Consider the following 27,552-nt stretch of genomic DNA (forward strand, 5'->3'; position numbering starts at 1 on the left):
AGGAGAGGCACAGAATCCACGTTGCTTGAAGTCCAGTGTAAAGTTTCCACAGTCAGTGATGGTTTGGGGTGCCATGTCATCTGCTGGTGTTGGTCCACTATGTTTTCTGAGGTCCAAGGTCAACGCAGCCGTCTACCAGGAAGTTTTAGAGCACTTCATGCTTCCTGCTGCTGACCAACTTTATGGAGATGCAGATTTCATTTTCCAACAGGACTTGGCACCTGCACACAGTGCCAAAGCTACCAGTACCTGGTTTAAGGACCATGGTCCAGTAAACTCGCCTGACCTTAACCCTATAGAAAATCTATGGGGTATTGTGAAGAGGAAGATGCGATACGCCAGACCCAACAATGCAGAAGAGCTGAAGGCCACTATCAGAGCAACCTGGGCTCTCATAACACCTGAGCAGTGCCACAGACTGATCGACTCCATGCTACGCCGCATTGCTGCAGTAATTCAGGCAAAAGGGGCCCCAACTAAGTATTGAGTGCTGTACATGCTCATACTTTTCATGTTCATACTTTCGTAGATACTGAATTTGGGATTTTCATTAGTTGTCAGTTTTAATCAACACAATTAAATGAAATAAACATTTGAAATATATCAGTCTGTGTGTAATGAATGAATATAATATCCAAGTTTCACTTTTTGAATGGAATTACTGAAAAAAATCAACTTTTTGATGATATTCTAATTATATGACCAGCACCTGTACTTATAAATATCTATGTGCAAGAATTTTCTATAGAACTAAAATATGTCATTATCACATGCACCAGTGAGTATGTTTTCTCTAAATATGCAAGAGTGTGAGGATGCAATGTGTCTTTTCTAAGCATTTGGTGCTCCAATATGAATTGGTGTTGAAGTGACAATGGTGGCAAACCATTGTTCTAGACTATAGAATAGCAATAACTAGTACAAGAGTAACATACCTCAGTATTCCATAATGACAGAACTGAGTATAGTGAGGTTTGGACAGCAGGTTAAGCACATATTGATGTCTGGGTAAATCATTACAGGCAGAGATATGCATCATTGGCTGATTGGAAATGACATTACAGCTCATCTGGAACAAGGGGGCACTGTGAGTGGCCTGACAAACAGGATGATCAAAACAGGAGAATCTTCACAAGTTGAGAGGCAACTTTAAAACAGAGGGACTCTTTAATTAAATCTCTCCAGTTGATTAAAACACAGGAAAAAAGAAGAGGTGAACTGTTACATTTGAGTACTCTACTACCAGTAGAGGTGTGTGTGCACCTTTTGGAGTAGGCAATCTAGCCACTCTTGAGGAATAACCAAGAGTCTTGTCTGCTGGACCTGTAGAAGTGTTATTTTATTTAGGATAGAGAGATGCAGGTATTCTATGTCTCTAATATTCAATAATTGTTGTGAGGGTGTGGGAGAGACACAAGAGGAATGTAGACAGCAGGATGACTTATGTGGTTTATTTGATGAGAATGGCTTCCAAGCAGATTCAGGCGGGTAGATTCGGGTGAAAGATGCACAAAAGCAAAAACACAAGGGAAAACAGGAACATAGCAACTAGGATGAACTGGCAAGGGAACAAAGGATCTGGGCTGGTATATGTAGTGAGTGACTGATAAGGGAAGTGAGAACAGGTGAGCGATTAAATGAGGAAGTCTAACATGGGAGAAGTTGGTTTTTGAGGCTTTCTGCCAGAAAGTCTTTAGGAAGTCATCTGACATAGCATTAAGAGTGACTGGTGTCATAATTTTGTTTTTCATAAAATATATACATATTATTTTAAGTCACTGCCACAACAGTCATTACTGTGTCAGATTCATCTGCCGTTCCTCCCTCACCTGCCTCCACTTGCTCTGTTTTGTCTGTTTACATTTGCAACAGCCCTCGTCCTTCCAGCATTGCAATCCTCAAATGTCCGCTAGCTGCCACTGCAGTTTCCCACTCCTGTGCACCAAATGACTCCACCTTCTGGCTGATCAGCAACTCAACACTACTTTGCCCCTCATGTTTCCAGTCTTGTCTCTCTCCCAATGATCCCTTTCCCTGTTCTTGACTTCTGTTTAAGTTTTCCTTTCCTGATTTGACTAGCTTCATGTTGCTTACTGTAAGGCTGCCTACAAATTTTATTTTCCCCCACTCCACCTGTCCCTGGAGTCTGTACTTAACACCATTCTTCTCATCCAATTTTCACAGCCACTGCACAACGGTGAATCTAAGAGGTGGTGACGTTCATCTGAGTTCATTCTGGCTGATGATATCCATATATGACACCACTTAAGAAATACAGAAAATGTGTTCACCAAATTTCACTTTCAGTTGGCAATTTGTTTTCTGCATCAAAATAAACCAAATGACCTCTCCACCACTGCTACAATGGGGCTTCAGAATGATCCTCTCAAGACAAAGGTGTCAATTTTTACCTTCAACTTTGGTTTAGACTGATTTCAAATATGCAAAGACAAAAATCGCTACCTGAAGCAAATGTAACATCTACATGAAAAACACAGTGGAGAACTGCTTCGTTGTGTGAATTACACATATAATAACGTGTCAGCAAATCTAATTCTCATGAGGCTGTAACAGAAAAATGCCACAATTAACCACAACAGGCAGAGAGATGTAACATAAAGCACATTTACTCTGTTTGCATTCGAAACAGGCGTGTTAGTGTCCATTCACAAAATAAATCACAATACAGTCATCACATGATTTGACAGGATACAACGCAAAATAGGAATGTCGTTGGTGTCAACAGTGACAGAAATACACTGATTTGATTGATTGTCCCCTGCAGTATATGATTGAAGTAAGTAAAATTTACATATCCTTTCACATGATGGCATGACATTTAGGGAGGAATAGCTGATGCTGGTGTATCTGTTTATGTGTCCATCATGTGTAAACATAAAGGAATTAGTCAACTGCCCACCCTTAATAATTTAATAAGGGAGAGAGACAGGATGCTTAGTGTTGGTATTTAGGGAAACAGAATATAGAATACAGACTGGAGGACAGGACTAAGAACTGGCTGTGACGTGTCAATCACTGTTCATTTCCTAACACGTAAAACACACATTTCAGCATCTGTTTACTCAGACATTTGGAAATATAGAGAGAGAAGGGGAGACAGAGCAGAGGAGGCGAAGTATCGATCTGTCTTTGCAGATCTTTGCCACTCGATTATCTCTGCACAATAATCTCTAATTTCTTATCTCCTGTCCTCTGTCATAAGACCCGGAGTGAGATCTGTGACGTGTACTCCTGTAGCTCATGTGACTGCAACCACGCCTTGTCTGTGGAGGTCTTGAATAGAGGATAAAGCTGGCGATTATCTATATTTTTCATGTTGTGAACCGATCCCATGATAACACCAAAACAAACAATGAGTATGTCTTATTCCTCTGTGCCAGAGGGCTCCAGTGTTGTCCAAAAATGATTACAAAAGACATGAATGAGCCACTCCTTTGCACTCTGTCACATGTTCTTTCATTATTTGGGACACAGAGGTTTGAGTCAATCTGAGAGCACCAAATGTGTATTCATTAGCAGCTAAAAGTACTCCCCCACAAATTCACTATTTACTCCTGTGTGAGTAACATTTTTTAAGGAAATTACTTAAGAAAGAAAAAATTTAACTATATATTTGAGAGCTGAAGATTTATGTTGAAGTCAGAACATACTAACACACAAACTAACACATTGTTGGTTTTGGTCTTTCTATTGAATTTGTAGATGATAAGAAAAATATATAGAATAATGCCAACATTGTCACACACACAGCCAGACATGATGGTTAGGCTTCGGGTTGTTTCAGGTTGCATTAAGTGCTGCCTCTCAGACCCCCTCACTAAACATTGCCTTCATTAACAGCTGCTGATTGACACGTATGCACACAGGGACACACACACTAAGGCATGAACATACACAATACAGGTGTGTATTCAGGTGACTTGTGATGCGCTGTTGCACCTGATCACTTCTTCCCCTTCCACTGTATTGTATATCGACCTAAAGCAACTGGTCTACTGATGGAAAAGCTGCTACATAACCTTCTAGTTTGCACAGACTATGCTAGAGACAGTGCTTATGCCTCCATCATAAAGCTGATCCCCTTCTTCTGTGACTAATTATCTGTTGCCTCTTGAGAATCAGACATTTCTTGGAGACTTAAGTGATGGTGGAATGTTGTTTAAAGTCAGGAGAGGTCATACAGGGTGAAATCCGTGTGGTCTGGTGTTCGGCGACAAGCTGGCATTGTGGCAGAAGGAACACGTCAAGTGATGCGGTTTTTGTCCTCATAACCTTTAAAGGTTCCCAGGATGTGTGACATCCAGCAGTTTGATCTAGGCTATGACTCAGAATCCTAGATAAAAGGGAATAGAGATTGAACAATTACCATCAAACCTTCTCTCCACACCACACAATATATGTTGTATACCCCGACATCTCTGCTAAACATCTTTTCAAGTATAAACAAGTATTTTCCAAACTGAATGCATCTGCAACATCCTGATGGATTATACGTAATCAGATCTCTTTTAATTTAGTTATCCAATCAACCACTAGAGGATAGACAGAAAAAGAATGTGACCAGGGAGAAATCAAATACATACTCTTAAGTGATAAGTGGAAATGAGCTCCTTTGATGTTTGACAATTGAATCATCAAATGTAATTTTGTATCCTTTCAAAAGCAGCAATGTAGTTTAGTTCCAACTACCATGTTCTACTACTCAGTTTTTTCTGAGCATGATTTACTCTATCCATTCGTCGATGTAGGCAGGGCTGGACTGATCCGGCATACCGGGCATTTGCCGGATCAGTCCAGCACCTTTGGGGCCGGTGTAACTTAAATTATTTATTTATATAACGTTTTTTTTTTTTAAATGGGCCAACGATCGGCCCATAAAGCATGGACAGCGGCCCATTGGGTAATTTTCTATACTGACATTGGGCTGGCCCAATCACATCTCTTACCAGCCCCCACCACCTCTGCTCTCTGTTTATGCGTTACGTGCCACAAAAAAAAAAATTCTTCGGAGGAGGCTGCCAAATGCACGAAAATAACCGATATGTTTGATACAGGGGCTGCAGTAGCTTCATCATCAGCTGCAGTACCCGACATAGTGAAGGCACGTGAAGGAGTAAAAGAACTGTGGTGGCCACTGCCACACAGAAGAGGAAGTATGTGAGAGCGAAACAGAGTGACAAAGTGACCGTGATGGGCCGAGTGAGAGAGAGAGCAGGAGTGTGGAAGTGAAGCGGTAAGCAATGGCGTAGCTCAACCTGTAGGAAGGGAGCAGGGGAGGGAGGGTCATTTACACTGGGGATGCTGGGGACATGTAGCCACAACTTTTTGAAACCATCTGTTAAGCAAAAAATAATAATAAGCTACCGATGACTGCATTATATTTTATTATATTTTTACATTGTAAAAAGACATTTACAAAACAAATTGGTGCAGAAAATGTCTCCAGAATGCAGGAAATTAAGTGTTTAAAGATCAAAATCTTCGGGGGGAGAACCCCCCTATTCAATATTTCAATTAGAAATATAATATTTTTATAAAACATATTATTTTCTTGTTGTCATGGACACCAATCTTGTGCAATGTCACGTCGCCCTTAATCTGACCCTCTAAATGGAAGGATCGTGTATTGGTGAGGGGTGTCCAACAAATTCTGGTTAGCCGCCTCGGCCAAAAATGCCAGGGCCAATCTTTTGCCCCAGTCCAGTCCTGGATGTAGGAGCTATGATTATCTAAATTCTAAGAGGATACAGCAGATAAATCTTGATATTTGTAAAAACAGATTGAATGGAGGAGACAAGCCCGCTGGATCTACAAATATATGGGACTTAAACTGACTTTCTTTGTTATCTAGTAAGGAAAACGGATGTGCATGAAATACCAATAAGTTATGAATCAAAAGCATGAGTGGCAGAAACAAGAGCTGCTGATCCAGCATTGTGGCGAGATGGTACAGTGTTTGAAGATGTTGTCACTGTCACTGGTTTATACCAGTTGTTGTTGATGTGTGAATTCATCCATTAGTGTTTATGTGTCACACAGCCTACATACTCTCCCTTACTTTCACTGAGGGTTGGGAACTGAGCCCAAGGAATGCAAACACAGTGTTGTCCTCCTTTGACTGGAAGAAGTCTTCATAGTCCTGAGGGGAAAGACAACCAAAAAAATGAGGATGTTGAGTGTTACATAATCTCAACAAGTTTGAAACATGGCTGTAAACATCCCTGCTAAACAGTCTGTCTACTGCTGCTTTCATTATAATTCAATGGCCATGACATTGCAGAGTAATGTTGGATTACCTTGGCCAGTGAGAGTGACGGCAGGCAGAGCAGATAATCTGCCCCATCCATGAAAACTGGATTACGACAGGATTACAGAGTGGCGTGCAAAGTGGAGTGAAACTGGCAAGCTCTAACTGATCAAAATCATTCACCAGCATAGTTTGTACCTTGTACTGATGTACATTACAAAAATACCGTAATACAGAATGAGGTTCAAAACTTTCCAGAGCCACGAAAACGAACAAAAATAACTTTTAACAACACTGTCTGCAAGCGTACAGAGCTACCTAATGGACGGTTGCTCATTAGAAACAAATTCAACAAATACCCATCATACCCCACAGTAGCGATCCTCGTTGAAGATCTGTGGAGGCAGCGGGTTGCCTTTCTCCGGCTGCTTGTCTCTGGGGATGTTACGATACATCCAGAGCCTCTGCTCCTCCAGCATGGTAATGTCTACTTCCTGGAAGCTAATTCGATTGGCCTCCAGGAAACCTACCACTGCCTGCTGATGCTTCTTTACCTGGAGAGGTCGAAAATGAATAAAGGAAAGACAGAAAGGCAGAGGAGGGTCAGTTTGGGAGAGATAGAGAGAGATGTAAATTAAAAGAAGAAAGAAAAATGATAACTTTGCTACATCAACAGGCTAATGAGCAGAAGGGAAGAAATGTACATATTCCACATAGGTATTATAATGCTCAGATTGCCTTCATGTATGCAGCTGCACAATGTACTGGATGTGTGTATGGAATTTCCTTTGCATTTCCTATGAAATACTGTAAGCTGACACCCATCGAACCAGAGCAGGGTTGCTGTCTCACTCACATACACATGTGGAGGCACTGTATGTATTCACTGCCTGGTAATGGGGACAAGGATTATTGATTAGTAGAAGCTGTGGAGCTTAGATTTACAATCTGAAAGCTGACATCCTTTTCCTTTACAGTATGTTATGACCTCTTATCACATCAAGACAGTTTAGATTTCAGGACTAGAGGGTGAAATGAACAAATATTATCCATTGATGAATCAATCACTTACTACTGTTGTTATTATTCTTTTCTAAAAGTAAAGTGAAAAGTGTTTCATGTTTTCTTTTCCAGTTATAGTCAATGTGATGGATGCAACAGCTGCCTACATTAATGTCCTATGTGCTCTGGGATGATGAGTGTTTGTGTACAGTGAAAGAAAAAAAAAAAAGAATACCAGGGATAATTTTAGAAGCCAGAAAACTCCCATGGAAGAGAAGGTCGTAAACACAAACACACAGTCCACATTCTCCTCTCTATCCTGATGTTCATCCATTTTAAAGAAACAGACGCAATTATGATTAGAATGATAAACTAATTTGCACAATTAGCTAGGACGCAAAGGTAAAAACAAAATCACATTTACTGAATTTGTTTTGTTCCCTTTCTCCCTTTATCGTTTTCATTCACACCAAACTTGTATTATTTCTAAAAGCCAGTTATTCAAATTTTGTTTAGAGCATGAAATCATTTCACATTCAGTATCACCATCAAGCACCCTGTACTTATTCATTAATGTTTTCTACTTGTAACAAAATCCACTATCCACTTTGTTTATTCATTCATTCTGTTTTGTTTTTATCATCTAATGCAACCTCTAATGATGACTCAAAATCGGTCAATAGAGTTGAGCATTCATTAACATCATAAAAGGGTTTATTATTCAAAACTATTTGAGGGGCAAGACAGTGTCGACACATACAAACAGGGGCTTTTATTCTGTGGCTAAATACTATCATTTATCATCCAGTACCCTGAAAACATTGTTTCTATGAATTCTGCCTTTGATTGAAAGGAAGAAAAAGGAAAAAACTGATTTAAATTAAATGATGAATGAATGAATGCCATCTGCCCTGTGTGCTTGTGTATGTAAGCGTTTCATGTGTGTTTATTATGAAGGTTACAATGGAGCTATTGTTTTACCTTGAAGATAGTAAGGGATTGTTGTTGCCAGTCTGTTGGACACACCAAACAAGACTAGGCGAATAATTTGTCGTGTCTTTCTAACAGTGATTCTCTGTGTGTGGCCATAAAACAGCTTCATCTGGACTCTCACAAGAAAGTAAATGAACTGCAACGATACTGCCTGTGTGTAAAGTGAAAGATACCTCTTTATTTTGGCCAAACGTTGAAACTCCAAACAGAATCACCGTTGGGTTGTGGTCTGAGTCTATACTGTATGTCACACTGCTGGTCTCCAGAGTAGTATAAATGATACGACCTTCCTCTTAGCTCAAAGCCAGGCAGCACTAGGCTAAATAATGAAAGAGGTCCCCGCAGTGAGGGTGAGTGAGAGCGTGTGTCAGTAAGGGGTATGGATGAATTCAGATTTTTGACTGTGTGTACATATAAGAATAAAGACATATAAACACTCACATTACAGAATCTAAGTATGTATGCTTTGTTCTGAAATGTAGGGATTATCTGGAGGTTAAGACTAATCTTTTAGTCGTGGACAGAGAGAGACAAAGGGAAAGATGACTTGTGATTGAAAAAAAAAAAAAAAAAATACCCCCAACCTGAGCAAAATTATAATATATAATGATAATTAGGAAATTTGAAAAACAGCGAGAAAATCTAATGGGACTGAATTTGATATAGATGAGTGGGGGATATCCTAATTTGCATTTTATTCTGTGGTGATGATTTCCGCCCCACTAATCTGCTGTTGTTAAGCTGTGAACTGCTCATTTTTATGGGGACACTGTAGTGTTTTGATTATTACTTTCCCTTTGAGTATTTTTCTGCTCATATATTCTTGCTTGTGTTGCACCTGTGATCATCTCTTCACTCATCTTTCACAGTATTAATCTTCCTCTTCCATCTCTATCTCACACTACTATAGTCTCTCTCTCTCTTTTTTCTCCACTTGCCTGCTTCAATTTCATTTTAAATCAGCTGAGGGAATTTAGCCTCACCTTTCCTCTTTATTCAGTCACTTGTGATTCAATTCAAAAACATTCACAGTGAATTACATTCACATGAGCTCCACACTCACTCGAATAACTGACCCAAATGGTGTACCTATTCAAGCGTGTCTGAGTGTGCTTTGTGTGTCTGTGTGTGTGCGTGTGTGTGTGTGTGTGTGAGTGAGAGAGAGAGAGGGGGCGAGAAAGTCTGTGTTTTGAATGTATGTGTCATAGGATTAAAAATAACTCCTTTGTAAATGCTCAAAGATCGTATTCTACAGACGGAGCATGATAATATAAATATTACTCATTTGTCCCATTACCTAAGTCTTGAAGCATTCACGCAAGAGTGTTGTTTGATGGTTTTCTGCTTATACCCAATATCAGCTGGGCCTTCTCAATGGCATTTGCCTGTTATTTCCCCAAGAAGCACAACAGGACAGGGCTGCTACCAATGCAACATCTGAGAAGCAGAAATGTTCTGTTGAAGAAGACCCCCACTAAATGGCCTTCTAATTAAGTATAGGCCTACTGACATAACCCAGTGTTTGGAGTAAGACCTTCTGCATATTACTGCTGTTCGGTTGAACCACTCCATAGCAGTTGAACAAGTCAGACAAGGACCATCTTCATCAAAGTAATGAACGCTTCAGACTAGAACAATACCTCTGTCCTTTTAAGGAGTAACACTACTCTTACTGAATATGTGTTAAATATCTGTGGGTCCCCTGCCACACACATTTTCTGTAAATATTAATGTTTGGGAATCTTAGGAGTTCTGTTTCATTTAATTTACTCTTTTTGAGGTCATAGTTAATATAGAGTGGTGTTACTGTTATTTTGTCCACCCCTGAACATCTTAGTGCAAATGGACAACTCATGGCTTGTTTGCACACTTAACATGTACTTTCTCTGCCTACAGGAGGGAAAAGTTTTATACGAATTTGTTATTTATAAAGCTTTTACACAATGATGCTGCAGGCCATTATGGCAAAACATAGCAACACTGTAACAGGTGGAGCTGACACATGCATCCCCCATAACACATGAGAAATCTACCCTGCCAATTAAAAATATGCATCTTAGTTCGTGGACTGCCTGCCTGTCTGTATGATGCTGATTACTTTCACTGCTTAATTGTGAACAGTCTGAAGTCAATGAAGCAAACACTCAGCCCAGTTACATAACGTTAATGCCAATAATCACTATTCGGTGAGCATAAAGATTTCCACATGGCTTTGTAATATCACTGCATTACTTACATGCAACTGTCAACAAAGCTTGAAAATATATTTGCAAACACTCACCGCAACAGAGCCAGTTGAAGAGGCGACGTAAACCTTGATGACCATTTTAATCCCAAATTGATGCCAGACAGTCGGCAAACAATATGTTCGTTGGCAGCGAGTCTCGTTTATTCCCAAACTAACAAGTACAGATTTTAAAATACGGGCTGAGTTTTAGTTGAGCGAAGACACGCGTCTCCAATGTTTAAACAGAGCCATGATAATAAAACAGCGTGCGTCCCTGCTGACTGTGGCGCTCAACAATCCTCACTGCTCAGATGCAAAGAGACATCGTACAAAACTCTTGCCTTCCGGTACATTTCAAAATAAAACAAACAAACAAAGTGTTTACTCCAGGAGGATATTGTGGATTAAATCTGACGTTCAAATAGCCTATATATGGTAAATGTAGTTTTCAGGATTCTTGTAGTAGCTTGTGGTGAGGATCATGCTATGGATCCAGATTCAGCCGCACTTACATCAATAAGAATCTGGCTATGTAGGCCTAAATTCTACACATTTGCATCAGCATAATTTTAATGGGCATTGCACAGCACCATGGAGAAGAAACCATATCAGCAGCTGTGAATATTGCAAGTTTTGTGACTGGAAGCCACCCATTACCAGATAATATGCTATATCTATGTGCACATACCTTTCATGATATCTCAAACACCAAGCAAATTGTTGGTGATGTCCGTGTGCCTTGCAATACATTCGCTGCTGAAGACATTGCAAATGGACATATCCTAAAAACTTCAGCACAATTGAAAAATGTGTAAATTGTGTCTGTTTTTGTTAAGCTTGCTGTCCTGTTTGTTTATTCTTGTTTTGTGTATGTACACTGAGAGTAATGTAAAACCGGAGTCAACGCTTACCATTAATAATATGCGTTGCTCAACATGAGTAAGAACCCATAGGTATCAGCAGCCGTGAATGACACAAGTGACTATGTTATCCTACATATCAAATGGCCAGATAGCAATGCCTATGCAAATATGTGGTGCTAGTTGATATCACTTTGTTCTATACACAGTGTTGGGAGTAACGCGTTACAAAAGTAACGCCATTACAGCAATAGATATTGCTTTTTGCTGTAGAGCAGTAATATAACGCATTACTAAATAAAATTCGGTAATATTATAGGCTACCCGTTACAATCTCAGGCTAACGCGCGTTACAACGCATTTTAAGCCGAAATTAAGTGGTGTTTTGTTTATTTAATAATTCACCAACACGGCGAACCATTTCGGCAGCAGAAAAACAAATCCATGAGTAATAGAGTAACGTTATTTCCTATTGCTGGAATCCGATGGTCGAGATTGAAGGCAGGGTACAAACTTCGGGGGAGCTCCTCTTAAGATGGTACCTCCCCTGATGGATCATGCATAAATAGATTTCTATAGGCTGTGTGTTTGTGCTTTAACAAATTACTTTAATGATTAGAGGGGCTGCTGTCAGTTCATCCTGACCGATTCTGTCGGTGTCGGGAGATTCAAATAATCAATGACGTAACTAATAATCTATGATGTATTACATTTTGGAAGTAACTTGGCCAGCACTGTCCATACGTAGGCTACATTCACCTTTATTAACACCATGGGACTATAACTGTTTCTATCACAACACGCACTACAGCGCCACTCTGGCTGAAGGTGGCATAGCAGGGAGCTCTGCGGTTGCCATGGTACGGCGTCAGCTAGGACTGGATCAAACCTCAAGGCGTGGACGAAAAGAAATTGTATCTGAACACCGCTGACTGGCAGGATCACACCGTCTTGCTGCGGATACTTACAGAAAGGCTCATTTTAAAACGATGTGATTGTGTGTTTCCAAAAAACGATTAACCTCGTGCCTTCTTATATCTAACGTTAACAGCAACGTTAGCTGAAGTTCATGCTAGCTAGTAGTTGCTGAAGCTATGCAGCTAACATTAACGTTAGCCGACTCTAAACAGGAAGCTGTTAATTGCTACCAAGTTAAACCAGACAAAGCCTATGAGATTTAAAGGAGTAAATGTGGAAAACGGACAGGTTGGTGCCATAAGACACTGAGCGCTAACGTTAAAACACACCCCACCTGTTGATCGTTTTGTGTTGCTGTGCTAGCATCATAAGCTATCGTCAGTCATCCTTCGCTGTTAGCTTTCTACATCCCCTTATGCTAATGTGTGTTAATGTCAGTACGCTGAAATGCTGTTTGGAACATTTTTTCTTATCTACCTCTATTTGATAATGCTGCATTATGAGCAACTTAAAGGGCCCACTGAGCTGTGGGGTGGGCTTCAGGTAGCTACATTGTGTTGCTTTTACTTGGCAGGCAGTCTCACAACAATGCAGCTGTCAACAACAGACGGTCCATTTTAATCCGATCTGTTCGTGCCACAGGGAGCGAGCCGGGCAAGCTGGTAGGGAACCTTGATAACACATTTTCTTTCACTAGGGAGCTTGTGACCCGACTGCATAGGTTCCCTCAGCTAATTGCTTTATCAGGAGTCAGTCAGACATAAGCATGATAAAAACATTAGATGTGAATGATGATGACAACAGATACGATGGGGATATAATCAAACCTATGTGGTGAGTGTTAAGACACTTTTCTCACTATTTTTCTTTAGACCGGATTTGGTATGATGTTTATTGGTCAAATTGTTGATAATTCATATTATTAAATCATCACTTTAACAATAATGATACTGAAATAGTTAAGTAAATGAGTTTGAATGGTCTATCTATCTATCTATCTATCTATCTTAACATTTGAAAGACTGTTAAAAAAGATTTGAAAAACATGGTTTGTTGTCAGGTGTAGGACCTTTCTGTCCGGCCTGGCCTATGCTGTTTTCTACCTAATGATGATGCTGCTGTGTGTACTGGTGTTGCCATAGATATTTGCCCATCAAGTCATACTATTATTATCAGGGCTGTTGAAAGGGCCAGATGACTGCACGACCTTTATACGTCATTAACACAAATATTAAAGAGTGTACTGGCTCCTCAGTATTTGGCTTGAATTCTATATTTATTCTTCATACTGCTCACGGTTGTTTGATCTCTTAACTAACAACAACAGATACAATCTGGAGGTGCTGGACTTTTTCATTTTGTTTATGTTTCAAACACATGGGTTGTTGTCCAGATAGGGAATTTGAGTGGCAATTGTGTAGAAATGCTTAATGTAGGATTTGCCCAATGTGGAAAAACTAAAAATACCCACCCATTGGGCTTACAACTTCAAATACTTACATTGTGATAGATACAAATACAAATACAGTTACTTGCAAAATAATTATACATTTCTACAAAACTGTGCAAGAACACATACATGTGGGTACATGTGTGCATCTTATTGCAGTTAAAATTAATAATCTGGCTCTTTAATAAGTCACCAGGGCAGATGTGGGCAGGCTAGTATTTTGTATGTAGTAGCAGTGGTGTGGAATAGTGATATCTTACATCATTCGGCCTCATGGAAACTTCCACCTCATGTGTGTTGTTGCTTGGTGACCAAGACATACAATAGGGAAAACCTGAGAGAAGTCAGGTGGCCTAGCGATTTATCACTGGGTGCATATTGAGATTTTCATCTGGTTTGCACAGTACAAATGTTGAGGTCAGTTTACCAGAGGACTTTAAATGTCGGCTGCGAAGTCTGTTGAATCGGGTAAGGTACATCCTGTACAAGTAAGCCTTTGTTATTGTTAAATTGTAATTCTGTAAGTCTGATATGTTTCCTCCCCACTTTTTATGTTTAATTTTAACAGAATATCTTTTCTAAGTGACAACATGGAATCTGAAAACATAGCTGACCCATATGAAGACAACAGGGATGCCGATCAAAGTCGGCAGTCACTCCGGAGTACAGAGAAAGATTCTCGAGAATCGGTCTTCCAAAAACACAAAAAGGATTTCCGGGACAAGATCCTGCATAAAGATAAAAAAGAAGGCTGCGTTGAGAGTAGATCGAAAACCCGAACCTGGCATTCAGATCCAGATCGGGACCAGATGTCAGATGGAGAGGGACGGAGAAGTAGTCGGTCCTTTTACTCTGAGGACTATGAGAATGAGTCTCCTTCAGGGGGCTCTCTCTCACCATACTCCCAGTCCCGGACTCCATCCCCTTCTCCTCAAAGAGGGATGCAGGCAAAGAGGTTTTCTAACGGCCCCTTCTATAAGACAGGTATGTAAACCAGGGAAATGATCGAGTATGGGTGGATGAATGAATTAAACATAACCCTTACTGATTCAGTTTGCTGTACTGTCCAGATGATGGCAGTGTAGGGCAACTTTAACATTGTGATTTCTGCAGAATGACAGAAATCCTCTTTTAAGACTTGGATTTAGATTTTTTACCCAGAACTTGGACTCATAAATGTGATTCACAGCAAATATTTCCAACTGAAGTACCATTTGAATATTACATTGTAAAAGTCCTTAACAACATGCTAGTTATGTTATGATTTTGATTTTGGTCAGTCTTTAGCCTCAACATTAGTTTACATTCACCACTATTAGTGCACTTGTCCATGTGTTTCAGTATTCGCTTTTGAAAGTGTTTATTGTCATTACCTTTTAAATTATGATTATACAGAATGTGTGTTTCTCGACTTTGCAGGTGGTGTAGGGCGCCGGGGTGGGTCTCGCCCGCAGCGTCCAGGTGGCCAAACCCTGACTCTGCAGCCTCGCAGGGGAGTGCGTTCACAAAGCAAGGAGTCCACCCCTCCGAAAGACCTGGACCTGGTCACCAAGAGGATGCTTTCAGCCCGCCTGTTAAAGATCAATGAATTGCGTAACGCGCTTGCTGAGCTGCAACAGCGCACAAACGAGCTGCAGAAGGAAAATCGAATTCTCAGACAGGTAGACCTTACCCTATACTTAAGTTTGGGTTAAATATATGAGGCCAGGAAAGGGAAAGAGATTCTTCACTAAACTATTTGATTTAAGTTGCCAATGGAGGTGTTTTATAGTTTAAAAAAAAAAAAAAGAATTCTGATGACAACATAAACACACATATCTTTGCAGGAAAGTCATATAATCATATAATCCTGTATCTTTTAAAAATGGTTTTACTTCCTCATCATCTTGATCATCATCTTTGGCATCCTAAAATTTAATTTCCTCTTTTCCACGCGGCAGCTTCAGGTGCGTCAGGAGAAAGCCCTGCAGCGCTACGATGACACAGAAAGCGAGATTTCCCAGCTGTTGTCGCGCCACACCAACGAGACCCACGTGCTGCGTGAGCGGCTCAGGCGGTCGCAAGAGCGGGAACGGGCGGCCGAGCGGCGGATGAAGGACAGCGAGGAGAAGCTGCAGAGGAGTCAGGCGACCATTGCGCGGCTGAAGAAGCTGGTCGACCAGCGAGAGTTAATAGCCAGAGATGAGCTAAGCCGCAGGCTAGAAGAAGAGAAGACACGGGCCCAAGAGGCAGAGCGAAAGATTAAGGTAAGTTTATGTGAGATTTGATTTATTTACCTATTTAGTGATAAAGTGGAGCTTTGCAAATATTTAATTTCTGTGTTTGCTTTTGTATACACTCTTATCTGTACAGACATTTGCGACCCTCTGTATTTTATCATTAAGTGGAAATTGCCTAAGCATATCAGGTTTTCAGAAATATAAATTGTATATTTTTTTTTATTACTGGTTGTTGTGTATAGGTCAGCGACAAAAAACAACCTGTTCCAACATGTAACTTCAAGCAATGCAGGAAAAGCTCAAGGAGGCAGAATGCTCTCTGATAGCACTGTGTACACTAGAACAGAGGAGCTCTGCTCTACACTAGCTCTACTAGTGTATGGACCACTAACATCCATGACACAAATCTAATCACCAGATTTGAGTTCCTATCTGTCATGCGGCGGCTAAAAAGTGAATTTGTTTTTCTGTGTTTGAAGGAGCTGGAGCGTAGCATGGAGCTGAGCAACAGCAGTTACCAGAGGCAACTGGCTACAGAGAGGAAGAAGGCCATCAGTACCCAGGAGGAGATCAAGACTCTGCAGGAGGAGCTGGAGCGACTGACCAATAAACTCAAGGTCCATATACATAAAAATATACCTAATACCAATTCAAACTGTATATTTCTTTATGTTTGGGCATAACAGGCATATTGCTCAGTGTATGACATTTTCACTGTGTTATTCTCTTTTCTTATCAGGAGAAGGAGAGAGAACTAGATGCCAAGAACATCTATGCCAACCGCATGATGAAACCGTCACTAAGAAAAGATACTGACAATGGCACAAAGCGGAAAGGTAAGGTCTAACCATAGTGTTATTTATAAACTTCATATGCTTCCATGTTATTTTTAGATAGACAGACGCTCATGTGCATGTCACTGTTGTTGCTATGGTCACGGAAAACCCAAAAGAGTCAGAAAAATTGTTTGTTGACCAAGGTTGCCAAAGTTTTGCATGTTTATGCTTGTTTTGAAAAGTTGTTGGACATGGATGCTAATAAATATTGGTTGTGACACTGTTGCTCTGCATCAAGGGATGGTTTGGAATAGGATTTGCAAAATAAATACTACTAATGTAACAATCTGCTTTTGTTGCAGACATAGTCCCCAGCAGGAACAGCAGCAAGGCAGTGCAGACTCAAGACAGACTGTCTAGTCCGGATTTCCCCACACCTCCCCCTGCCATCACTGATGCCAATGAGTACAGTGAACAGGCACCTGACGAATACCTATCACTCAAGGTGAGGTGACTCTACTTCACTTTTCCCCGACGTCCACACTTGCTCTTCTGTCACTGCTATTTGTCCTGTCATTCACCTCTCATACCTCGTTCTCTCAATCAATCAATGTCAACAGGAGCTTGACAGAGTGGACAGACAGGTAGAGACTAAAGACAGACATCAAAAGTGTGAACAGCAGAAGATGACGGACAGAGAAAAAGAAAGGCAGAAGGAGTTGGTGAAGGAGAAAGAGCAGGAGAAAGAGGAGAAACAGCAACTCAACCGGGAGATAAATGTGCTCGAGGAGAAGGCAAAGAGACTAAAAGATGGTGAGATAAGCAAAGAATATACATACGTAACCCTGTTGAGAAAATTTGTGAAAAGCACAAGAGAGCAACAGTAATGGCTTTATGTTGTGTTCACAGGCTGGGAGAAAGAAAAAGAGGAAGACGACATAAAGAGGACAAGTTCACTGTTAAACCAGGAGGAAGAGTACAACAGGAAGCGTGGCCATGTGCAGGAAGAGGTGGAGAGGTGGAACCACGAGGTTCTGGCCAGTCGGCAAGCAGCAGAGGACGCGCGTCGTAAAAAAGAACAGCTGCTGGCTAAGATGCGCGAAATAGACCGTCACAACCATGGAGCCCAGGGCACTATGTTTCCTGAGTCTAGTCCTTCTGAGCCCAATAAGGGCACCAGTGACCACTCTTCTCCTCGTCCTCCTGAACAGAGGAACGTTAACTCTTCAATTTTTAACCTCACCGAATCAGAGGAGTTGGGCAGTTTGCGCACTGGTGCCGCAAGCAGAGAAGGTGGAAGGAGAATATCAGGCAGAGAGTGCGGATCTATTACAACAGGACTGGGGAGGAGAGCCCCACGATCCCAAAACTCCAGTGATGACTTGGCATTTGGAAGCTACGCACCATCTTTCGGAAATTCAGCTTCCCGAGGTTCTTCAGGCTTCCCTCCTCCTCCGCCCATAGAGGACAGGGACTCTGCATTAGAAGCAATAGGTGTATTTAGTCTCAGAGGGGTTGAGACAGAGAAAAACAATCATATGGAAAGAGGAGTGGGGAATGACAGGAAGTCTAGCCTCATGCAGCAGCTATTTGGTCCCCTGGCAACACCTACCGGTGACAGTGTGAGCACATCCAATAAAATGGAGGTCCTCAACAGTCCTCCACCTACCAATGGAGTACGTTCAAGAAGAGAAGGGCTGCTCAGCTTCAACTCAGGGTCTTCCACCCCTCCAGCTTCCTCCATGAACACCCTACACGTCACAGAAAGCAGACCTGCCATCCGTGCCATTGCCTCATTTGATGATGACATAGAGGAACTTACTTTATGAAATGAATTTATATGTGAGGTAGTCAGTGTCACAGCAGGCCACCACGTTTGTCACAAAATGAGACACCGTGAGGTCATTTCCATAATATAAGAGACTGAGTGATTACCATTGTCTGAACACTATTGATTTCCCAATAAAAAATATCAACATTATCAACAGAAGCAAACATAAACATATTAGTGTTTCTGCAAAGAATCTAAAATACTATATTTACATTTAGTTCATTTAGTTCATTTCCAAAGCAACTTCCTATTACTATATATGTCAGAGGTCACACAACTCTGGAGCAACTAGGGATTAAGTGTTTTGCTCAGGGACACATTGTGTCAAAATTGGGAATCCAACCCAGGTCCCCCCACACCATAGGCACGTGTCTTATCCGCTGTCCCATCACCACCACCTGTATGATTATAAATGATCTATAACTGCTTATCCTTTGCTTGGTTGCAGGTGGCTGGAACCAATCCCAGTTGACATGTATACATCTGTAAATAATAAATCAGTTAACTTGTGTTACCATCTTTAATGTTTCATCATATAGAAAATTTGTAATTTATTGTGATCTTCGAACAATTCAGGCGCATGTATGTAGGCACGGATGACAGATAGTTGTCACATTGTAGCTGAAACTGGTAAAATAGGACCCTTTGATTTGGTTTAATGCAAGTTGAACTTACTGTGTAAGTGTTGTATGGACTGTGGTTTCTACTGGTGGCACTTATTAAATTTAAAGAGGTTCCCCAGACTGCATTCCAGTTTCTCTGGTAGAATATGACAGGCAAATTAGCGCAGGATACAACACACATAATCCCTGCCCCTAGATCATTTCTCTAATCAACAAATGCAAACCAAAACGCAAGCAATGCAGTCGCGATGAAACAGATTTTGGATCCCTTTACATTTCACATATTAGAGCTTTGCCATATTATTTAGTAATATTAGTTTGTGGTTGCTGATATTGGTTGGTCCTACATTTCTTTGTGTATCTGTAGTAGGACAGAGTTTATTCCACAAAAGGTGTTATTGACCATGCCATACAAATGTACCTACTAAGTAATAAGACAACCACAGTATGTTTATACTGCTTGATGAATGTTTTACAATTATATAAAACTAGGTATTTTTAAAACTTTTATTGTAAAACTTGGTAAAAATTGCAATTCTCTGCAGGTTTATAACAACCAATATCATATTGATAGGATACTGATAAAGGAAATTACAAGGAAAATGTCATTGACCCTGTTAATGCCCTACAGATGAGGCTAACTAATGAATATAAGCTCATTTAAAGATAGTGTAGTTGTGTGTGACAGTAAATCAATCTAGCATATGTTCTGTTTTAACAAACAATGTTACTGTCTGACTCAATGGACTTGAAGATAATGGGAGGCTGCACCCATAAACAGTGCTTATACTGCACATGTTTCATGTGAGGGCAGCAGACAATCACTAAAACCAACCACCTGTGGCTGTAGAAGCTACAATCCCCAATCTATATTTATTTATGTCGACTTCTTATAGACTTGTTTACCATGATAAAAAAATCTCTACAGCTTCTTACAACAACTCCTAATGTGGCACAAGGCCATTACCACTCTGCACCAATAAGCTGTACAAATGACACTTTGTATTTATTCTAGCAGAATTTATTGTAGTAACTTCGTATTGGATGAAATGTGTAACCAATGAAAACTTTATAGGCTAGTTCATACGTATGTATGTTTAGAATTTTTCACATTTTGTATTTATTGTCCAAATGTATTGTTTAAAAAAGTGTATATGTGTCGTATTTTGTCGAATGAAAATAAATGATAGCCTATTAAGAGTACTCAGTTATCAGTCTGTGGCGCACTTGCATTAATATTCATGCGGCGGGAAGTCTGATAGGGATTCCTGGGACGTCTCCGAGCAACCAGAACCTGACGCAACCTCTCCGTCCCTCCCTCCGGTAGCTCCCTGCTCAAAAACAAGTGGACCGTGCCTGCTAGGGGGGATAATAACAGAGAGAGAACGGGCTCGTGATGGTCTTCACTGATGCGGCTTCTTGGGCTCTGGGAGGCTGACTACAAGTTGGACTGCAGCAGAGGGTTTCTGACAAGGTAAGCGAGCCGCACGCAGATTGATGATAAGATGATGCCGGTACTGTGTCTCACCTTGCAGCACAGTACCAGAAAAGCAAGAGGCGGTTAAAACGTCTGCTCACGTGTGAAAAATGTGGATGCACTGAGTTTATCAGTGCGTTACCTTAATTAAGTTAAACTTTAGCCTTCATTTTGTATCATTTTTTGTACAGAAATGATGCTAGGCTGTTACCCTAAGAAACTAAATGGAAACAACGTGCTGGTGCCTTTTATGCAGACAAAAACTTGGCTACATGAACAAAATGAGGAAAAGTATGAAATCAGTGAACTTTTTCGACAGCCCCTTTTATGGGCTAAGCTAGGACTAAATAAATTAATGTCAAGTGCATTTTTAGAAAATAAATAAGGCATTAGGTTGTATTGCTGTTATTACATGACTTGATGGTTTGTGTGTGTGTGTGTGTGTGTGTGTGTGTGTGTGTGTGTATGTGTGAGTGTTGCATTTTAGTACTGCAGCCTGTTAAACTTTTAGGTGTTGTGGTTAGATTGAAGACTGAAGGATTCATGTTTGATGGTCACATTGACATTTACATATACTGTTGTACTTGTTTTCTTTTTTAAACTTCTCCAAATGTGCTTTTTATTTAAATGCATCTCCCCTTCTGAACATAGCCTATACAACCAGGGAAGAACACCTGTTGATACTGATCTCCAGTATTGTGATTGGTTTAGGCTGTTAATGCTGCATAGACATGCACCTACTGTTTATTATGTTTCTGTTGCCATAACGAAGGAATCCAATATGATGCAGTTATTGGGTGTTTACCTTTATGAATAGCTGTTGTGTTTTGTACTCATCTCTTTGATACAACGTGTGATCCTTGTGATTCTCATATTCACTGCATATCAGTGCACAATCAACACTTTTGGATGGAAATGGGTCAGAGGTGTGTTATGTTATAGATTGGAGAGATACACACCAAAGCCTTTACTCTGCAGACTCATGTTTGCTGTGTAGACATGTCTGCATGTCCCAGATAAGAGAGCCAGACTTCATAAGCCAGACCAGGTTTTGGCATGTCAAAGTCCAACACCGCAAAATACATTTTATTGGTGTGGCAACACTGCAACTGAATGTTGCTGAGCAATCAAATTCTGCTGCCTTGAAACCAGAGGAATGTATGGGTATGGCTTGGTGATTTGGATAATGGGGATAAATGGTCTTTTTTCACCAGAACAGTGTTTGTATTTCCCCCTGCCTGCATTTGATATTCAGGATATACATTTTGGCTTACTTAAGATAAAGATTTCCTGCTTGTCTATTCAAAAATGGCTGGGTTCACCAAAAGTGCCTCTTAAACTATTAAGCAGCCAACAAGTGGTTTTTGATGTTATGATTTTAAACCCTTTATTTCTTTAGAATTGTCCTCACAGCTCGTTATATAATATTTGTGTACACACACTTTCCCCATTCTTTCTAAACCTCTTGGCTCTGCAGTCCTTAAATCACTTCCTTACTGTATATACATGGTCTTTACAAACTCTTTAAAAATGCATGGGACATGGATTTTCCTCCTCCTCCTTTATTGGTCTCCTGTAACAATGCGGTCTCGAGAGACACACACATTCCTGTAGAGAATAAAGACAGGATCCATTCACAGGCATTCAGAAGTCAGCTACTCCACACAGTTAGAGGTCTATTTTACCTTACAAAACAGCCAAGCCTATCATTAGATACAAGGGCAATGACTTCACTGCTGGTCTGCTCTGCCCATTATGGAATAACTGAGTGCTAACCACTTATTGAGTGCTTGAAGACTTTGCAAGAGGACACTGGGCAGAAAGTCTGCTTTTGCTACAGCTGTTATGACTGTGTTTGCCAAATCATTGACGAGAGCGACTGCATTAAAGATTTAGTTTGTGACTTTATAATGGTCAATCTTTCCTGTGGGCCTCACCCCACTGTTCCTAAACAGATTAAAACATACTGGGAATTTATCTGGAAACCATATGTTGTGGTGTAAATGATAAAAATACAGGTTCCTTAAAAAAAGCAGTATGTGTAGCCTAACATTTTAGTCATTTTAGTCAGGCTTTGTGGATGGCAGTGTTAATCTGTAGGTACTGTAGGACCACCACTTTGGTCCGGACTAAAATATTTCAACAACTATTGGATGGAGTAGCGGGAAATTTTTGCACAGACATTCATGGTGACCAGAGAAAAAATCCTGCAAACTTTAATAATCTCCTCCTCTTAGCACCACCATGACGTTGAAGTCGTTTTAAGTTCAATATCTTGGTAACTATTGAATGAACAGTGCGAAATTTGGGATCTACAAGTTACTTCCGCCGCAGGATGACACTGGTTATACTCTGACTTTCCATCTAACGCCACCATAAGGTCAAAATTTCAATTTGTCCAATACTTGTGTTTATGAAGTGTGCTATGTGCTACTGTGCTATGTTTTTAGTGCTAATTAGCAATTATTAGCATGCTAACACACTATACTAAGATGGTGAACATGGTTACCATGCTGATGCTAAACATCCACGTGTTAGCATTGTCACTGTGAGCATCTTAGTATGCTGACGTTAGCTTTTAGCTCACAGCACAGCAGATATTTGCTGCCTGGGAGACAAATTGCACATTGTTGAATTGTGTGTTTTTGTTAAAAAAAGTTAACTATCCATGTCTAATGAGGAGTACTAAAATATGCCTACACTTCAGGATCTAAAGTCATTTTTCAAATGTGTATTATTGTCACGTATCTTTTTAGCTGTAAAAGAGCCAGACTATCAGCTACTGTGCCCAACTGCCAGTCGTCTGTCACTTCACAGCAATAAGCCCTGAGGACAGGGGGTGGAAAATTTCTGATTCATTTACAGTGCCTGTGTTGTTGCTATGGAAACAATTTGTTCCTGTTAAAAGAAAATCCTGGATGTTTGTTCCCCCAGTGTACTGATCCTTTATTATTTGATATGTGAGAAGCCAAATGCTCGAAACTATAACAGTTTACAGAAATGAAGGAGAACAAACACATATCATTCAGTCTCTCTGAGATATGATCTATCTGGTCATACAAATGAGCCTGTCATGCCAAAGTTGAGGTCTAGCCTTTTTGTCACATGTCACGTTAGCTTTGTCTCTTGTCATTCGGAGATGGTTGCCAGTAGCATAACCAGCAAATGTTTCATAACTTGCTTCCTCTCTCCTCTGCAGTTCTCAAGTTACTCCAAAACACCAATGGAGGTTTTAAGGATGTTTTGAAGACTGGATGACAAAAACCTACAACTATGGTCATTTGTAACAACAAAAGAGGCCACCAATGAAAAACAGATCGTCTTTATCCATTATTATTTTGAGAAAGAGATTTTTGTGTTCAGCAGATTAAAAAATGGATGCGCCCTCAGCTCCTCAGATTATGGTGGACAGGGCTTGTGTCCAGGAGGAAGCAGGACGTGGGGAAGATGTGGATTTGCCTACGGATGACCATCTCATGAACTTAAAGGCCTTGACGGAGAAATTAAGACTGGAGACCAGGAGACCTTCTTACCTTGAGTGGAAAGCCCGACTCGAGGCAGACAGCTCCAGAGAGTCAGGAACTGGAAAAGGCCCGATCCAGGATGAGCCTGAAGGGAAAGTAGTCACTTGCAAAGAGACTGCAGTGAACTCTGATGTGATTCAGTGCAAGTTGCCATCAGGTGTCCTGAAGGGATTTGGGAACATCGATGAAGCTCTCAGTTGGCTGAGGAGAGAACTGGTGAGACTGGTAAATTCTTTACAATGAACAAATGTATCATCTATGTTTAGAATATTGAGCATTGTGTTATGAATCTGGCATCTCTAAAATATTTAATGTTGTTTAGTATTTGCAGCCAGTGGGTGAGCCTATTTCAAAGATCTTGACCAGGCACTTATCTTTCTAGGTACTTGAGATTCAAATACACACTTTCATTCACATGCTTTTAATTTGAAGAGATTTATAAAGGCCAGAATAGAAAATAAGTTCCTGCTACGTAGCTAGTTAGAATTTAACAATGGATACCAATGCCCAATCAAATGCCAGAGGAATGCCATTCACATTAGTGAGTGTGATTTATTGGGACTCAGGCAATGGCATCGGATGTTTGTTACACACAGTTTCTGTACGTCTAATCACTTTTACTCTACTCAATTACTCTGCACCTTCAGCCACTGTTCAAAAGCTTGGACTTAGCACGCAAAGAGGCACTGTCAGAGGCAGAATCGTGCTCATTAAACATTTTGCACAAAGACAGTGGACAAGAGAGAGATAAAATTAAGAGAGCTTATGATGAGCCACTTGTTTGTTGATGGCCCACTGTGATTTTTCTTTTTAGATTGTGTTGCACAATAAGAAAACCCATGGACTGACAGGGAATCTAGATCATGTGAACTAAGTGCGAACTGTGTGAGCGACAGCCAGGAAACAATTAGCTTAGCTTAGCATAATAATTGGAATCAGAATCAGAATCAGAATCCGCTTTATTGCCAGGTATGTGTACACATACAAGGAATTCAACTCAGGATTGTACATTGCTCACAATGTGCTTACTCGTACAAACATACCATAACACAATAATAAAATAAAATCAGACACAAACTACAGTATAGACAACACTAACATACACACTATGAACAAAACAATATAGACATATTGACAAATAGTGCAGTGATCAGAGTGCAAAAGATGCAAGAGTAAACTATTATTCTCATTATGTACATGTTGAAGGTGGATATGATATAAAGGTACACATACATGCATACATGTGCACAGTGTGATTCAACATAGTGCAAAGGATGCTGGAAAAAATAAATAAGACCTATGACTTATGACCTGAGGTAGGTGTATTGGTATGCAGTATATACAATATAACATAGTATGAACAGCACTGAAATAGAGAATGGTGAATAAATAAATAATAAGTGGAAACCAGTAAACAGGTGACTGATTAGAGACAGAGTTACTGGGTTATTGCACAGGAATTGTTCCTGACACTGTGAGTCAGAATCAGGGGGCTACAGCTAGCCTGGCTGTGTCCGAAGATAACAAAGTCTGCCAACAAGCACATATAAAACTCACAAGTTAACACCCCTGTAAAACCACAGCTAAGCAACTCCATCCGTGAAAAAATCTAGCTGATTTATCAGTTAATCAGCAGGTTATTTGAGTACCACTGCTTTCTGTCTTTTTTCACCAGACAGACATGCGCTTGCAAGACCAGCAGCTGGCAAGGCAGCTCATGAGGCTCCGGAACGACATTCACAAGCTGAAGATAGAGCAGACGTGCCACCTGCATCGCCGGATGCTCAATGACGCCACCTTTGGCCTTGAGGAGCGGGATGAGCTGGCGGATCTGCTGTGCGAATGTCCGGTCACCCCGGGGCTCGGCCTCTCGGCCCCGCTGAGACTCATCGGCGTCACCAAGATGAACATTAACTCTCGTCGTTTCTCGCTCTGCTAGTGAACCCTGTTTTACAGTCCCTATAATTTACAGAGAGAGATTTAGGTAATGTATATTATTTAGAAAGAAGAATTTGAATGCTGTAGGTACATTCTGTATATAGTGTTCCCAAAACCGCAGCAGATTTTAGACCTTTAGCACCATCATGACTTGAAACAGAATCATTTTTTTAACTAAAGTAAAGCAAACTTACTGTATTTCTGTCCACTTATCAGTTTTATTGTTACCAGTTACCCTAAATATTTCCATATACTTTCATTTTGCTGGGGATGTCGTGGTTTCTATCTACAAGTACAGATTCAATATTTTAAATACATTTTTACTGCATACAGACCCCTGTATGATGCTTTCAGTGACAGTCAAGATTTCTTTTGTCCCATGTCTTGGATCTTAATCTAAATGTTTTCTGATTTTAAAAAGATGTCTTAATATTGATACAAATAGTACACTATACTGTACCCAATGTATATTTGAGTTAGCGTGTTCTAGTATCAATTAGCAAATATTGCTTTTTTGTAGAATATGCTGAAAATGATTTTTTCTTTATAATGCTTGTCAAATTGCACTAGTTGGTAAACTCATAATGGTTTCAAGTATTTTGCAGAAGGTTGCTTCTTATAAGTAAGGATGTATTTGGCAATTGGTTGGAGCTTTGCCCTTATTATGTTGTAAATGTTGAGGTCCAGCCTGAAAGTAAGCATCTGAGATGGCATTGTTTGTTTGAAACAAATGCATGGTTTAGTTTCATGGATAAACATTGAATTGTAACTTATCTGCATCTCTGTGTACCAATTGACATGATTATGTGGATCTTACTGTGAGCCTTCTGTTATGTCGGCAATGATGGGATAATGATGATGGGATACATCACGTCGAGGTAGTCTTTCCTAATTTATTTTTGGGTTGAAGGGGTTTGCATCTGAAATGTGAGCATATGAAATCTGAGTCAAGTATAGTCCCAAAGCACAGCAAAGGAGTTTCAGGGTTGCCCCTCCTTGTGGCCCAGATATACTATAATACAATCTGTACAAAAGCCCAACCTTAAAGCTCTTAAATACATCAAATTTAATTAGTTTTCCCCAACAGCGGTACCAATAGAGCAGATTACCACTGAAATGACATGGTTAATATTGGTGACTACTACTGCTCAGGAAGTTACAACATTATTATTACATTATTATTACAACATACAACATCTGATTAGCTTTTTGCACCAACACAATACTTTTGCATTGTATCAGTTTGCAGTGTCCCCTGAACAGTGAGGCACATTGCCGCCTGTTAAGGAAACAACTGCTATGTCAACTTGATCTTGTGTTACTAAGCTTATAATTGACTGGAACATACCTTAAAACTGGTTTGGGGAAATATGGAATCTTAAAATGGATCATTGTTATTGCTACTACGTTTTCACAAATGTACTGGAAATGAACAGTCTATCAAGA

At 40.3% G+C, this 27,552-nt stretch overlaps 3 protein-coding genes across 8 annotated transcripts; 2 read left to right on the forward strand and 1 right to left on the reverse strand.

The window, feature by feature from the left end:
- Positions 1-1,436: 1,436 nt before the first annotated feature.
- Positions 1,437-10,788, reverse strand: sh3bgrl2 (SH3 domain binding glutamate-rich protein like 2). 2 transcript variants are annotated; one of them, XM_038727360.1, is made up of 4 exons: positions 10,545-10,788; positions 6,637-6,822; positions 6,080-6,160; positions 1,437-4,354 (listed from the first exon to the last, which is right to left on the reverse strand). In XM_038727360.1, exons 1-4 carry the CDS (start codon positions 10,587-10,589, stop codon positions 4,340-4,342), a joined length of 327 nt encoding a protein of 108 aa, XP_038583288.1. In that variant the 5' UTR covers positions 10,590-10,788; the 3' UTR covers positions 1,437-4,339. The 2 variants fall into 2 exon arrangements, with proteins under 2 accessions (XP_038583288.1, XP_038583287.1); XM_038727359.1 differs by lacking the exon at positions 1,437-4,354 and having other exon boundaries at positions 4,959-6,160.
- A 1,410-nt stretch (positions 10,789-12,198) lies between these two features.
- lca5 (lebercilin LCA5) lies at positions 12,199-20,361 on the forward strand. 5 transcript variants are annotated; one of them, XM_038727183.1, is made up of 9 exons: positions 12,199-14,186; positions 14,287-14,702; positions 15,138-15,379; positions 15,659-15,964; positions 16,417-16,554; positions 16,677-16,773; positions 17,076-17,218; positions 17,334-17,526; positions 17,623-20,361. In XM_038727183.1, the coding sequence occupies exons 2-9, from the start codon at positions 14,309-14,311 to the stop codon at positions 18,540-18,542; spliced, it is 2,433 nt and encodes an 810-aa protein (XP_038583111.1). In that variant the 5' UTR covers positions 12,199-14,186; positions 14,287-14,308; the 3' UTR covers positions 18,543-20,361. The 5 variants fall into 5 exon arrangements, with proteins under 5 accessions (XP_038583111.1, XP_038583110.1, XP_038583112.1 ...); XM_038727182.1 differs by having other exon boundaries at positions 12,199-13,102; XM_038727184.1 differs by having other exon boundaries at positions 12,199-12,930.
- A 69-nt stretch (positions 20,362-20,430) lies between these two features.
- On the forward strand, positions 20,431-26,879 carry fam167ab (family with sequence similarity 167 member Ab). Its single transcript, XM_038727185.1, has 3 exons — positions 20,431-20,641; positions 23,844-24,384; positions 25,844-26,879. Exons 2-3 carry the CDS (start codon positions 24,019-24,021, stop codon positions 26,105-26,107), a joined length of 630 nt encoding a protein of 209 aa, XP_038583113.1. The 5' UTR covers positions 20,431-20,641; positions 23,844-24,018; the 3' UTR covers positions 26,108-26,879.
- The last annotated feature ends 673 nt before the right edge of the window (positions 26,880-27,552 follow it).

Source organism: Micropterus salmoides, unplaced genomic scaffold (assembly GCF_014851395.1).
Source record: "Micropterus salmoides isolate LMB-PRFRI ecotype aquatic unplaced genomic scaffold, ASM1485139v1 Ms_hic_scaffold_18, whole genome shotgun sequence".
Lineage (NCBI taxonomy): Eukaryota > Metazoa > Chordata > Actinopteri > Centrarchiformes > Centrarchidae > Micropterus > Micropterus salmoides.